The sequence below is a fragment of the Cryptotermes secundus genome, unplaced genomic scaffold (assembly GCF_002891405.2).
Source record: "Cryptotermes secundus unplaced genomic scaffold, Csec_1.0 scaffold286, whole genome shotgun sequence".
Classification (NCBI taxonomy): domain Eukaryota; kingdom Metazoa; phylum Arthropoda; class Insecta; order Blattodea; family Kalotermitidae; genus Cryptotermes; species Cryptotermes secundus.
In genome coordinates this window covers 1922076-1934621 of record NW_019736399.1, presented here as the reverse complement: position 1 = coordinate 1934621, position 12546 = coordinate 1922076, and the positions used below count along the sequence as shown (strand labels likewise).

General features: G+C 38.9%; 1 protein-coding gene and 1 long non-coding RNA gene across 2 annotated transcripts in view; both read right to left on the bottom strand.

Moving 5' to 3' along the window:
- LOC111869848 overlaps positions 1 to 2279 on the bottom strand; it is a 365921-nt gene extending 363642 nt beyond the window's left edge. Inside the window, exons 1-2 of the mRNA XM_023861680.2 lie at positions 2166 to 2279; positions 849 to 1158 (exon numbers count right to left, since the gene is read on the bottom strand). Coding sequence (XP_023717448.1) covers positions 849 to 856 — 8 coding nt within the window. The 5' untranslated portion in view covers positions 857 to 1158; positions 2166 to 2279. The remainder of the gene's footprint in view (positions 1 to 848; positions 1159 to 2165) is intronic.
- An 8812-nt stretch (positions 2280 to 11091) lies between these two features.
- LOC111869849 overlaps positions 11092 to 12546 on the bottom strand; it is a 6681-nt gene continuing 5226 nt past the window's right edge. Inside the window, exon 3 of the long non-coding RNA XR_002843747.2 lies at positions 11092 to 11223. This is a non-coding gene — a long non-coding RNA (uncharacterized LOC111869849). The remainder of the gene's footprint in view (positions 11224 to 12546) is intronic.

Sequence of the window (12546 nt, the reverse complement as noted above, 5' to 3'; positions counted from 1 at the left end):
TTAACGGCCGTGAGGATCCGTTGCGCTGACCACGTGACACCCTCTATCCGCAAAATTTGGCACTAACTTCGTCGACAAGCGGCGGTCACTCGGTCGGTATAGTTCGCTTGCGGACTACAGGCCACGGAGTTCGTTTTCTGTTTGTAAGAGTAGTCTCATCATTTTTATAAAGGTAAAGTTGTCCCTGTACTTAACTAATTAAGCAATACGCCATGAAGGCGTATGGGGCAGTCGATGTATAGATCCATATTTTCTTGACCTCGGCACCAGTTGGAGGTGAGTGGTCAGCTTCACGCCCCGGTCGCTTTACCCCCGTGGAAACAGCCCTCGGTATCCACTGGATAGGAGGTTGGGTGGACCCCAGAACCGGTCTGGACGAAATGTATAAGTGAAAATGTTTTGACCCTACAGGGACTCGAACTCCGACCCCTTAGTCGTGCAGCCCGTAGCCAGTCGCTACACAGACTACGCTACTCCGGCTACTCTCAATTTATGCCCAAATAAATATGGAACATTCTTGGAAGGAGACGTCATAAAGTGTACATAACTTCCCATTAACCACCGCCTGCCATAGTCGAATGGAGGTTTGAAAGGCGCAAGTCGCTATAAAGTGCGGTAGGCACGGTTAAGAAATGGTTAAGCTATGTTGTTAAACTGCTGACCGGACCTTCTATCACCCACACGTGCTGTGGTCAAACTGGCCAAGTTATGTTTGCACACGGCAGAGAAAGGAAACCTACACGAGCACGGCTTCCTCCCTCTTAGCTTCAGCCCATAGACCTAAGTAGACGTAAACAGATAGCAAGTCCCACGATCTCAAATATCTGCCTACGCACATCTGTACTCACCACTCCATTTTGAATTCCGGTCCGGCACTTCTGCATGTACACTGCTCAGGGCACAATCCACTTGCTAACAGATGCTGGACATTCACGTGTCGATTTTCGCCTTACTTTTGACATTCTTGACACTCTATACAACACCACCAGGTCACAAGAGATACCAACACTCAACTTGCTTACACAGATCATACTAGCAGGTGTGACTGTTCAACTACGGATGAATGAACCACTGTTGACACTGCCGACATTCCATTCACAACTACCACGGAACATGGGTACCAACATACAAGATATACATGAGGGCGTAAGTGTTCAACTACGGACGAAGAGAAAAATATAAAGTTGTCCCTATGCTTAACTAATTACCCACTACGCCATAAAGAGGTAATGTCGTAGTGGGTGTATATAGATCCACGTTTCTATGACCGCGACAACAGTTAGGAGGTGAGTGGTCAGTTTCACGCCTCGGCCCATTTACCCCTGAGGAAAGAGCCCCCGATGCCCACTGGATAGGCTAGTTGGGCTCCAGAGCCAGTCTGGACGACGTGAAGAAGAGAAAATTCTTGCTCCAACCGGGACTCGATCTCAGAACCCGCGGTCGTCCAGCCCGTAGCCAGTTACCATACCGACTGTGCTATCACGGTTCCGCGAAAAAAAAAATAGGGGTGGATAAATTAATGTAACTAGTAACCAAGCCTGCTGATAAAAACAGATTATAACGTTTGAAATTGGTTTTGAAATCAATGACCGATATATGTAAAAGAAAACTTTTATCGGATCACATGCAGTTACTACACGAGAAAATGAGGTATAGGACTTTACAATGCATAGGCCTAACAACAGCCACACGCTTAAAATACAAAGTGGTTTGGTATTAAACTCATAATAATTAACTTGCACATACCAGATACGTGAACTGCCTCATAAATCGGGAAGCTTACTTTACGTTTTAAAATACTGCGATATGGCAACTGATAAAAGTAAAACCTGCACACGCACTCTCCTCCGTGACTTCAAGATTTTGTTTCAATTCGACTGCTTTCTAGTGCACGGTCTTCAGTTTATGACGCTGTGGCCACAATTCGAAAGTGAACTAGCCAAGACTAATTACCAGAAATTTGCACATCCCTAGGCTTCCACACATCACAATACGTGACATCACGAAACTACGAACTCACACGCGCCTTTTTTAATCACATTGGAGCCAAAATATTTCAAAACGGAAGTTAACACGCATGCCAACATTACATTAAAATAAAAACTACACTATTTCAATTTAAGACTGATTTAAGGCAATCACAAGCAGAAAACGGTTCATGATACCTGCGACAATTGACGGCTCTCCTTTCGCCACGCAAACAAATGCACAAACGGTGGTACGATATAACTAGAACACCAGATGCAGGAATACAAGCTCCACTCACTACAACGAGGCCGGTCGACTGGCAACTGGGTACTGTATGATGGAGGTTAATGGCGTGCAGTCTCTTTCCCCTCCGCCCCACCAGATTCCACTCCTAATTCTCCACGTCTGTATCAGCTATTAATAATATTCCATATGCAACAAGTAATACCACGTATCAGACCAATGTCTGTATTGTGCTTTGTTTATGATACATTATGTTGCTTCCATTATAATTAAAATAAACAAATAACCTCTGCGCTTAATTTGGCAACATGTAAAATGACGTATGGGGATTGGAAGTATAACGCCACACATTCTTAACATTGACACTAGATTGCAAATTCCGACTGCTTTATTTCTGGGTAACATCTCAAATACACATTATACTGGAGACTGTGGGTACCAGAGCCAGTGTGGTTCCTTTGGAGAAGTGAAATATCTCTTGCCTCTGATATAACTCTCAGTCCCTGGGTTGTCAGCACATAATCTAGTCATTACATCAACTGGACTAACCTCTTGGTTAAAGACCGACTCTAAAGCCCAACCAGCCTCCTATCCAGTAGGTACCAAGGGCAATGTCTCCAAAGGCAAAGCAGTCAGGGCGCACAAGTCAGTAATGGTGGACCTTTATCTCTATTTCACCATGTCTTTATGGCACAGTGTTTAATTAAGCACAACTTTACCCAGTCCACTGGTACTCTTTATGTCTGGTGTTACCTGTAGGGTCGAAACATACAGTGTACTAGGAACTGTATGACTTGATCCTGGACATGTCTGTCTGTATGCATTCCTTGCCAGCTTACCTACTGGCTGAAAAGCCACTGATTAAGATATTAATACAATTTATTGTATTCATTTATTTGCTCTATAATTTGATCTACCATTTAAATCTTTGGTAATTTATCAACAGTGGCAGCTGGGATGCGCCATAGCTTAAGCAGTTAGTCGCTGGCTTCCCACCGCAGCGGCCCAGGTTCAATCCCAGGTCTGGTCATGTGAGATTTGTAGTAGAGAAAGTGGCGCTGGGGCAGGTTTTCTCCAAGTACTTCGGTTTCCCCTGCCAATCCACAATCACCCACACCTATCATCTGGGGCTGGTACAATAGACCAGAAATGGCCAAAGTACAAGGGACTTAGGCCCACCCCACTAGCAATAAAAAAAACAGTGGCAGCTTTATGTTTAAGCTAAATAAGTTTGCATTATGGTCACAATAAATAAATTAAATACATATTAATTATATTAAGTCATTTATCAACAATGGTAGTTTTATATTTAAGCTAAATATGCTTCCATTACGAAGGGTCACAACAAATAAATTACATATATATATAAATTATACATTAAGCCCTTAATTGTTTGTACTCTTACTGTAACACACAACTAATATATACATACACAATAGTGATATTTTTTTTATTTCAAAAGTACCACTGCTATTGATAATTTGACTGTTAACTCTTACTGGACCTTTGTCAGCAATTATACTCAGGTTTATAAGTTAAAGAATTTCTATTCACATGTTTTCCATCCTTAATTTATTTTCCCATTTCCACCCTTGAATAATACTGCACTTTATTGTTAGAATTCATATGGTAACATGTTGAGTATGTAAGAATATGCAGCAGAGACCACTGCCTGCTTAAGGGCAGTCTTGCACAAAGCCAAGCCACAGAGATAACTGATATGAACGGATGGAACTTCCTGTAATCCTTCCTCTTGCTCAGTCTACTTGGCTCCAAATACCAAAATGCTACAACAAAATCCACTGGAGATATTACAGATAACTCTATTTCCCAGAAGCAGTTCTGTTCCTTGATAACGGTCCTAAAAATCACAGTACATCTTATATATCATAAAGCAAAGTTTAAAATGAGATAAATTTTAGTTTGTTCAGTTGATTTTTTCATTATGTAACACTCAATTGTTTACAGCCCTTTTAAAGAAATGCACAATTTTGTTAAAATTAATTCATATTAAATAATAAACTACTGTAACTGAAATTAAGAACTCAAAAGGAATTTCATAATTTGTTACATAAACTTCTGCACCATTAACGTCCCTTTCTACTGCCACATTTACTTCCGGTCCTTTGTGTTATCAAATCATACGTCAAGGCCGATATTTATCACCATCTCCCACAAATAACACAATCAATTAATCATAAACTATCTCCATTACACAGTACACTACACTTCCATACCCATATCAGAATATCACAAATATTCACAGAACAGGCACGATACACTGAAAAAAAATTTGCTCACTTGTTTGTAACCTATCACATAACTTACATCCATGCAATGTGTTTAATGTTAGATAATTCCTTGTTACAGTAACCAAGAATTGTGTAATTTCAGAGTTTTCATCACACCATTACATTTCTCTTCTATATGCACAGAAGTATTCTTAATTTCTCCTCCCTAAACCATTATGCAATTTATACACCAGAAAATACTCTTAGTGCTTTCATTCATTTCTGTCTCAGTATCTACAAGCAATAAATGAAAGTAACAATCAGCATCTTGTGCTCTGGGCTACTGTAATTACAATTAGAACCAGGGTCATAAAAGCAATGGGAATGATGAAACAGAAGAGGGGTAACTGCAAACTGCTTTCAGCATTTGGATTATTTCACAAGATGCTTCTTCATAGGTTTATTACTTATTTCTGCTTCATAATAAAATTCCTTGCCTTTGCTGTACAAATTATGATACTATCCTTTGATCGATTTACTGACAGTGCATATGATGGATTCTGAATTTCTATGATGAGAAAGAAATCATAAAATGGAATGAGGGGAACGTTTGATAATGGTTTGTAAAATGAAAACAAGTCAAATGTATATAATTTCCTATATTTATTCTGCTTGAGACATAAGAAACCAACTTAAAACATACTCAGTATATGAGACCTGGGATCTCAAACCCAACTCACCAAAGTATTTTTATTTATTATCTTTCTAAATGTACATAACGATGTTACATAAACTACTAGTTTACTTACTGTAGACTTTCTAGTACTGGATCAGTTCAGTATTCCTTCAGAGGAAGTGAGGAAAGCTGTTATAAAATCTTATGTTGATTAACAGGTGCAAACATTATTCAAACTGGGTATCTTCCAAGTATATAGTAATCACATCCACAAACGTCTGCTATGTCACAAAATGGACTGTGCCTATCTTGTGCTGTTTTATTTCCTTTCATAGAACTTACTGACATGAGAAGCATTTGCACAGATTATCACAGAGTGTTGGCTACCATCTGAATGTTTCAGTTAAGGACCTACATATTCCTAGAAGTTAACAGTCCAAGAAATTAAAACCTCATTTTATCATATCAAATATCTCTATTACATAGATACTTATCGCCTTATTTAAGTGGGGTGGTCGCAGGATCTAATATATTTATGAATGTTAGTGTATGTAAAGTCCTTGTGAAGTTAATAGGCTCTCAGTTAATGAAACAATTTACCACTTTAAAGCTCACATTTATATGACAATTGCTTGTAGCAAAATGAAAGCAAAACACTCATCTTCACCCCTGATTCTGAGACAAATCTATCAAGAATACACATGGATCACACGCCATTAAGCTGGTTGAAGATATATGGCATATTCACACTGCATTCATTCTCATCCTTGACTTCAACTTACTCGTAGCACTTGACATTTTTCTGAGTGCATCCAGAACTGTAAAACTGTCTGCATTTTGTACTTAATAACTTCAGCTTTCAGGATATTCCACTTAGTGTTGAAGGTTTTCCAGTGTTTTGGCAAAACATTCCAGGTGCCATCTTCTGAGTTAATGACTTGCAGGGGGGAGGGGGGGGTTGCAGCTCTTAGTAGCTTTCACAGCTGGCAGGGAGTGGGAAGACATGACTGGGTGCTATCCAATGGGGAGTGATCACGTGTTTATTGAAGAGAGGTGATGAAAATACTTTTGACAATCAAAGGACATGAGAAAAGGTGACAAAAATGTTTCAGTGAACATATGGCAAATGAAACAGGGTGCTGAAAATTGTTGTGGCAACCAACTGGCCATGAAAAGAGATGGAAGAATTTTTAGCAACAACATGGTGAAGAAAAAATAAGGATAAAAACGTCTTCCTTGTGCCTAATTAATTAAGCACAACACCATGAAGATACATGGGGGAATGAAACTATAGTTCCGCCATTTGTAACCTCAGCTCTAGACAAAGATGAGTGACCAGCTTCATGTCCTGCCACTTCACCCCTGGGGAAAAAGTCCCTCATATCCACTGGATATGAGGATGGGCTCGCCCCAGAGTCGGTCTGGACCCTATGGAGAAAAGAAAAATCTACTATCTCTGCTGGGAATCAAATTCCAATTCCCTAGCCAATTTGCCAATCACTATACCGACTGAGCTATTCTGGCTCCCAGTAAGGAGAACAGTTGATGAAGAGAGTTTAACAACCACATGACCAGGAAAGGAAATGCTGAATAAGCATATATTAATCATGAAAACTCATAAGGGTTCCACATACATACATCAGCGTTTCAGAGTATTCATAAGTGTGCAACTGGCACTGAATATAAAACCTGTCAAGCAACAAGTCATGAGACAATCACAGATAAATCATATAGACATCAATTCGACCACAGTTAAAATCTAAACTGAATACCTCAATTAAATAGATACAATGTTACACATACAATTACACCAACAAGATAATTAGCAATACATAATAATTCTCCTTCTTCATATGCATGCAATGAAGAACTATAGTTGTCACATATTTAGATATAAATTGCACAGTAATATAATGAAATATACCTAAATAAACATATTTCTGACTATAAATCCTTACAATAAAGCAAAAATTCATCAAATTAATAAAACGAATTATTGATTAATATTTCTTTTAGTTTTCCTAGGAAAAGTTTCCTGTCTTGTACCAAATCTCTTACATAGAAGCAAACTGTTGAAAATTTTAACACACACATAATAAACTCCTTTTGGCCTTACTGCTAAATGTGACTGAAATACTTGTAAATCCCCTCTGTGTCATGTGGTCTTATTATGGAGTGCATCATTAAAAATAAAATATTCAAGATTACTTATCATAAAGATCATAATATATGTAAGATTTGAGGCTTTCACGGCGGTGACTATGAAGAAAGCAGTCTTCTGGGATTTGGCACCGTGTATATGTGGTGTTAACCGACGTTTCGGAGGAACTGGTAAAAGCAACTGCTTTTACCGGTTCTCACGGTCTCTTCGCTTGCAGATTTCTTATATTTTTTCTTCTACCCTGAAGATGGAGGCGATACGTTCCTCCGAAACGTCGGTTAACACCACATATACACGGTGCCAAATCCCAGAAGACTGCTTTCTTCATCATAATATATATTGGGAGGCCAATGTTAATGTTTAGTTTTTTAATACCGGCCTGCATGTATCTCTTTGTTTCAATCCCATCATCACCTTAACAGTTCTCTTCTGTAAGAGAAAAATCTTCTTAGCATCTGGTGAGTTACCCCAGAAAACTGTCCCATACCTCATGACTGAATGAAAATATGCATGATATATCATCCTAAGTGTTTCAATATTACTGTACAACTTTATATTACTTAATGTGAAGCATGTCTTGCCCAATCTGGGTAACATTACTTTAACATGTGTTTTCCAGTTTAAAAACTTATTTCAAGGTCGAAAAATTTGATATTTATTGCATCATATAATACCTAATTTTTATACTGCAGTTACATTGTCATATTTCCATGATTAATTGTTTCAAATTTTAACACTTTAGTTTTCTTCATATTTAAAGACAGGCCATTACTTGTAAACCAAAGATTTAAGGAATTTAACACATGTCTCAATTTTGTTTGGATATCCTGGATATTATCACCCGATACTAATACTACACCTGTATCATCCGCATACAACAATAACTTGATATTGGTATTTAGACCTAGTGATAAATCATTAATATAACAGAAACAGCAAGGGAACCAATATCAATCCCTGCGCCACTCCACATTTAACAGTTTTCCAACCTGAACAAATTTTCCCTTTCTCAGTATTGTACAATTCAACTCTCTGTTTCCTACCCTCCAGAGAGGACTTAATCCATATTATGATTTTACCACAAATACCACAGACAACCAATCTGCTCAGAAGAATATCATGAATGACACAATCAAACGCATTTGTTAGATCACAAAAAATTCCTAATATTTGTTTATGCTGATCTAAGGTTTTTAAGATATGATTAGTTAAGGTGTAGATTGCATTTATGTGCTGCTTTATCCTATTATACATCAATCTTTTAAGCAACTTAGAAAAGGTTATCAACAATGACATTGGTCTATAATTTGTCTAGAGACATTTGTTTTTGCCGATGCTTCAAAATTTGGTGAAAATGCGACACAGCATTATCATTATATAAATTTGTAGTGCGCATAGCCATTGCCTTATTAGGGTGATGCTTCTCAATGTACGATGCAACAGTTTCCCATGCTTTCAGCATTTCTCTTATTGCACCAGAAGATTGTTGCTGAAACACAATGCAACTCCATAAGCTCTTCGGTGGTCAGCTCTTGGCTGTGCTCTTGCACAAGCTCATCGATATCATTGTTATCCACCTCCAGCCCCATGATCTTGGCCAAAGACACAATCTCGTTGACTACAGACTCCACAGGTACTATCTCAAACCCCTCAGTCACATTCGACAATGCTCTCCGGCCAAAGCTTCTTCCAAGCAGAAGTGAGGGTTTTCTTGGTAACCCCTTCCCATGCCTTTTTGATCATCTTGAGGCAGGCAACGACGTGGAAGTGATATTTCCAAAACTCTCTGAGAGTGAGATTGCTCCCTTCAGTCACCTCAAAACAACGCTCGAAGAGTGCTTTAGTGTACAGCTTCTTAAAGTTAGAAATAACCTGCTGGTCCATAGGCTGGAGTAACAGAGTGGTGTTGGGAGGCAGAAACTGGATCTTGATGAATTTAAATTCTTCAAGGAGGTCAGCTTGTAGGTCTGGAGGATGGGCAGGAGCACTGTCCATAACAAGTAAGACATGGAGTAACAGATTCATCTCAAGCAAGTATTTTTTTACAGAAGGACCAAACACTTCATTGATCCAATCAGTAAAGAGGTCATGTGTCACCTAAGCCTTGCTGTTGGACCTCCACATCACATTTAGCCTGCTCTTCTGGACTTTACACTTCTTGAAGACTCATGGAGTTTCTGAATGGTAAACAAGCAACAGTTTAATTTTCAAACTGCCACTTGCATTGGCACAAAATAGCAGCGTGAGACGGTCTTTCATTGGCTTATGGCCGGGCAATGCAATCCTCTGCTGTTATATAGGTTCGCTTCGGCATCTTTTTCCAGAAGAGACCCGTCTCGTCACAATTAAAAACCTATTGCGGCAGGTAACCCTCAGAATCTACGAGCTTCTTGAAGTCGCCGATGAAGTTCTCTGCTGCCTTTTGTGTCGGAGCTTGCTGCTTCACCGTGCCTTACAATGCTGTGGATGCCGGTTCTTCTCTTAAATTTCTCGAACCACCCACGGTTTTCCTTAAATGCTTCTTCGGCCGTTGATGATCCTGGCGTCTTCTTAACGAGGCCAGCGAAAATCACTTTCGCCTTCTCACAAATGATGTTCTCGTTAATAGTGTTGCCTTGCAATTGCTTTTCGTTTATCCATATGAGGAGCAACCTTTCAACATCATCGAGAATACGTAACCATTGCGTAGATATTCTTGTCACTCCCTTTGAAGCATCTATCTCCTTAGTCTTGTCCTTGTTCTTGAGGATAGTGCAAATCGTTGATGTAGACTGATTGTATGTGTGTCCTAGATCAGCCATGCTCACACCTTGTTCTCGCTTTTCAATGATTTTATATTTCATTTCTATGGTTATTTTTATTCTCTTTTGCGGCTTTTTCTTCGGGAACATTTTTTCAAGGGTTATTAAACTTTGCACAAAAGAAATCATAAATAATATGTCTGAACACAAGTTTGGAAAAATGTGTGATCACAAGCGACACTAAGATGCTAGCGGAACGAGTGCTAAACACAGGCTGATGTAGCAAGCGCACAATCCGGGACTTCCCATCTCGTCACTCGTTAAGCGAGTCGTTTTTTTACGATTTGTTTTGCTCGTTTTGCGAATTACTCATTATGAGAGGTGCTCGTTAAGTGAGGTTCCACTGTATTAAACACAAGTACAAGAACTTTTGTGTTTAAATGTTTGTATAAGGTGTATGTTATGCTTTCTCATTGCCAGTAATATCAACAGACCTCTCACTTGCATATTATCTTCTGAAATAAAATTATCATAAATTGTACAGCAGTTAAGTACTTCCAAAAAGGAAAATTTGCAGAAACTGTTGAACTAGGACAATATGAAAGGGAGAGGCACAGAAGGAAACATTCTTCAGCACTATAAGCCCTAGTTCTACCAACATTTAGATTATAATTTTTCTTCCTTCTCTTTATTAATTTTTAAATAGCATGAAGGAAGTAGAATGCATGAAATGTCTTGCAATATGGAATGAATCTGTAACGTCTCACAGTGGCAAACTGCAGCTCAGAGTCCAGACCTAGTCTTCTGTGTGAAACTGATCAATCTCAACAAGTAAATAACAAAAAGGAATTTACAGGAAGAGACAAGGCTCCAGAAATATAGTCACCCACTCACAAATAAGTGGATTCATAGTGACTGCTGGTAAGCATATTTTTAGCTTCAATCTGTGTACAGACAAGTGGATGTTGTTAAGTCATACTTGACTTAAATAGTATTTCTTGAGCCCTGTGAAGAGATTTCAGAGTCACTTAAATTACGAGGATTGACTGTTTGCAACTGAAAAGTCTCTCCATCTCTGCAAATTAATATATAATATTTATTTTTGTTTATTCATAAACTATTAAAAATTCTACATAAATTTTTCCACATCTTACAATTTCTTGTTTTCCGGTCTGCTTCAAGAAGAACGTCATGTGTTCTCACCTGAAATTACAATCATTTCTGTTACATTCCTTGGCTAGGAGAAATGAGGGGATCATAGGAAAATCTGGTTCACATTTCTATTTCAAACACAACCACAGAGTGAGATCTGATGGTTTCAGAGTGGTCAGTATAAAATCTTCTGGGATATAACCACATATATTGGTATGATTTTATTGCATAACTTGTACTCTTCTCTAAGAATGATTAGAATGATGAAGTCAAGGAGGATGAGGTGGGCAGGGCATGTAGCATGAATGGGAGTGAAAAGGAATGCATATAGGATATTGGTGGGAAAGCCAGAAGGAAAGAGACCACGGGGAAGACCAAGGTGTAGGTGGGTGGACAATATTGAAATAGATCTCAGAGAGATGGGATGGGATGGATTGATCTGGCTCAGGATAGAGACCAGTGGAGGGCTCTTGTGAACACAGTAATGAACCTTCAGGTTCCTGAGTAGCTGCAGATTTGGCTTCTCCTCAAGAAGGGCTCAGCTCCATAAGAAGTAAGTAAGTATTGGTACGATTTCACCTATGTTTTGGAGGAGCTCACTGCTCCCATCTTAAGGGTCAAAGATTATGTGCCTCCAAAAGTCGGTAAATTTCTGACTACCATTATCTCATATCCCAGGAGATAGTATAACACATGGATTTGGTTAACATGGAGAACGGGCCTTTATACAACATGGGGTTTCAAGATTTGTCAATGGGTTAGCATTGCACTTGTGCAGATTCAATGCTCAAATGACATCACGTCACATCCATGACCACTACCAACCTCACAGCCATACTATGGCCGTCCAAGGGCTTCCAACCCTAGGATCGAGTCCCGGCCAACACACTATTGACATGCATCGTTAGTATTAATATTATTCATAGAAGGTAAAGGTTCAGTAAGAAAGAGGACATCCGGCCTCCAGAAAAAAAAAGGGTTTAGCCTGCCTACAGAATACAAAAAAAAAAGCATAGAAAGGTTTAAGCTCGCTAAGAGTTTGACAAGAGGTACTTTCTTTTCAAAGGGGTTAGCTCGCGAGAAATACAAGGGAGAAAGGTACTGAGTTCGTGGCAGTGCATAAGACAGGCCAGAACTACCCTTCCTGCAACAACAAATAATAATAAACTTAGTCTTAACATTTCACAACGACATGAAAGGTTGTGTACTGCCAAATTGTACGAAGTAATAAGATAATCCCTTTAAGAAATTGAGGAAAAGAGGGAACTCTCCTTGAATACGGATGAGTGGATTAAGCTTGTACTTAGTAGCCATAAAATGTGTACCCTTTCGCTAATAATACTAATTCACCAAGTACAATTTAGAATAGAACAT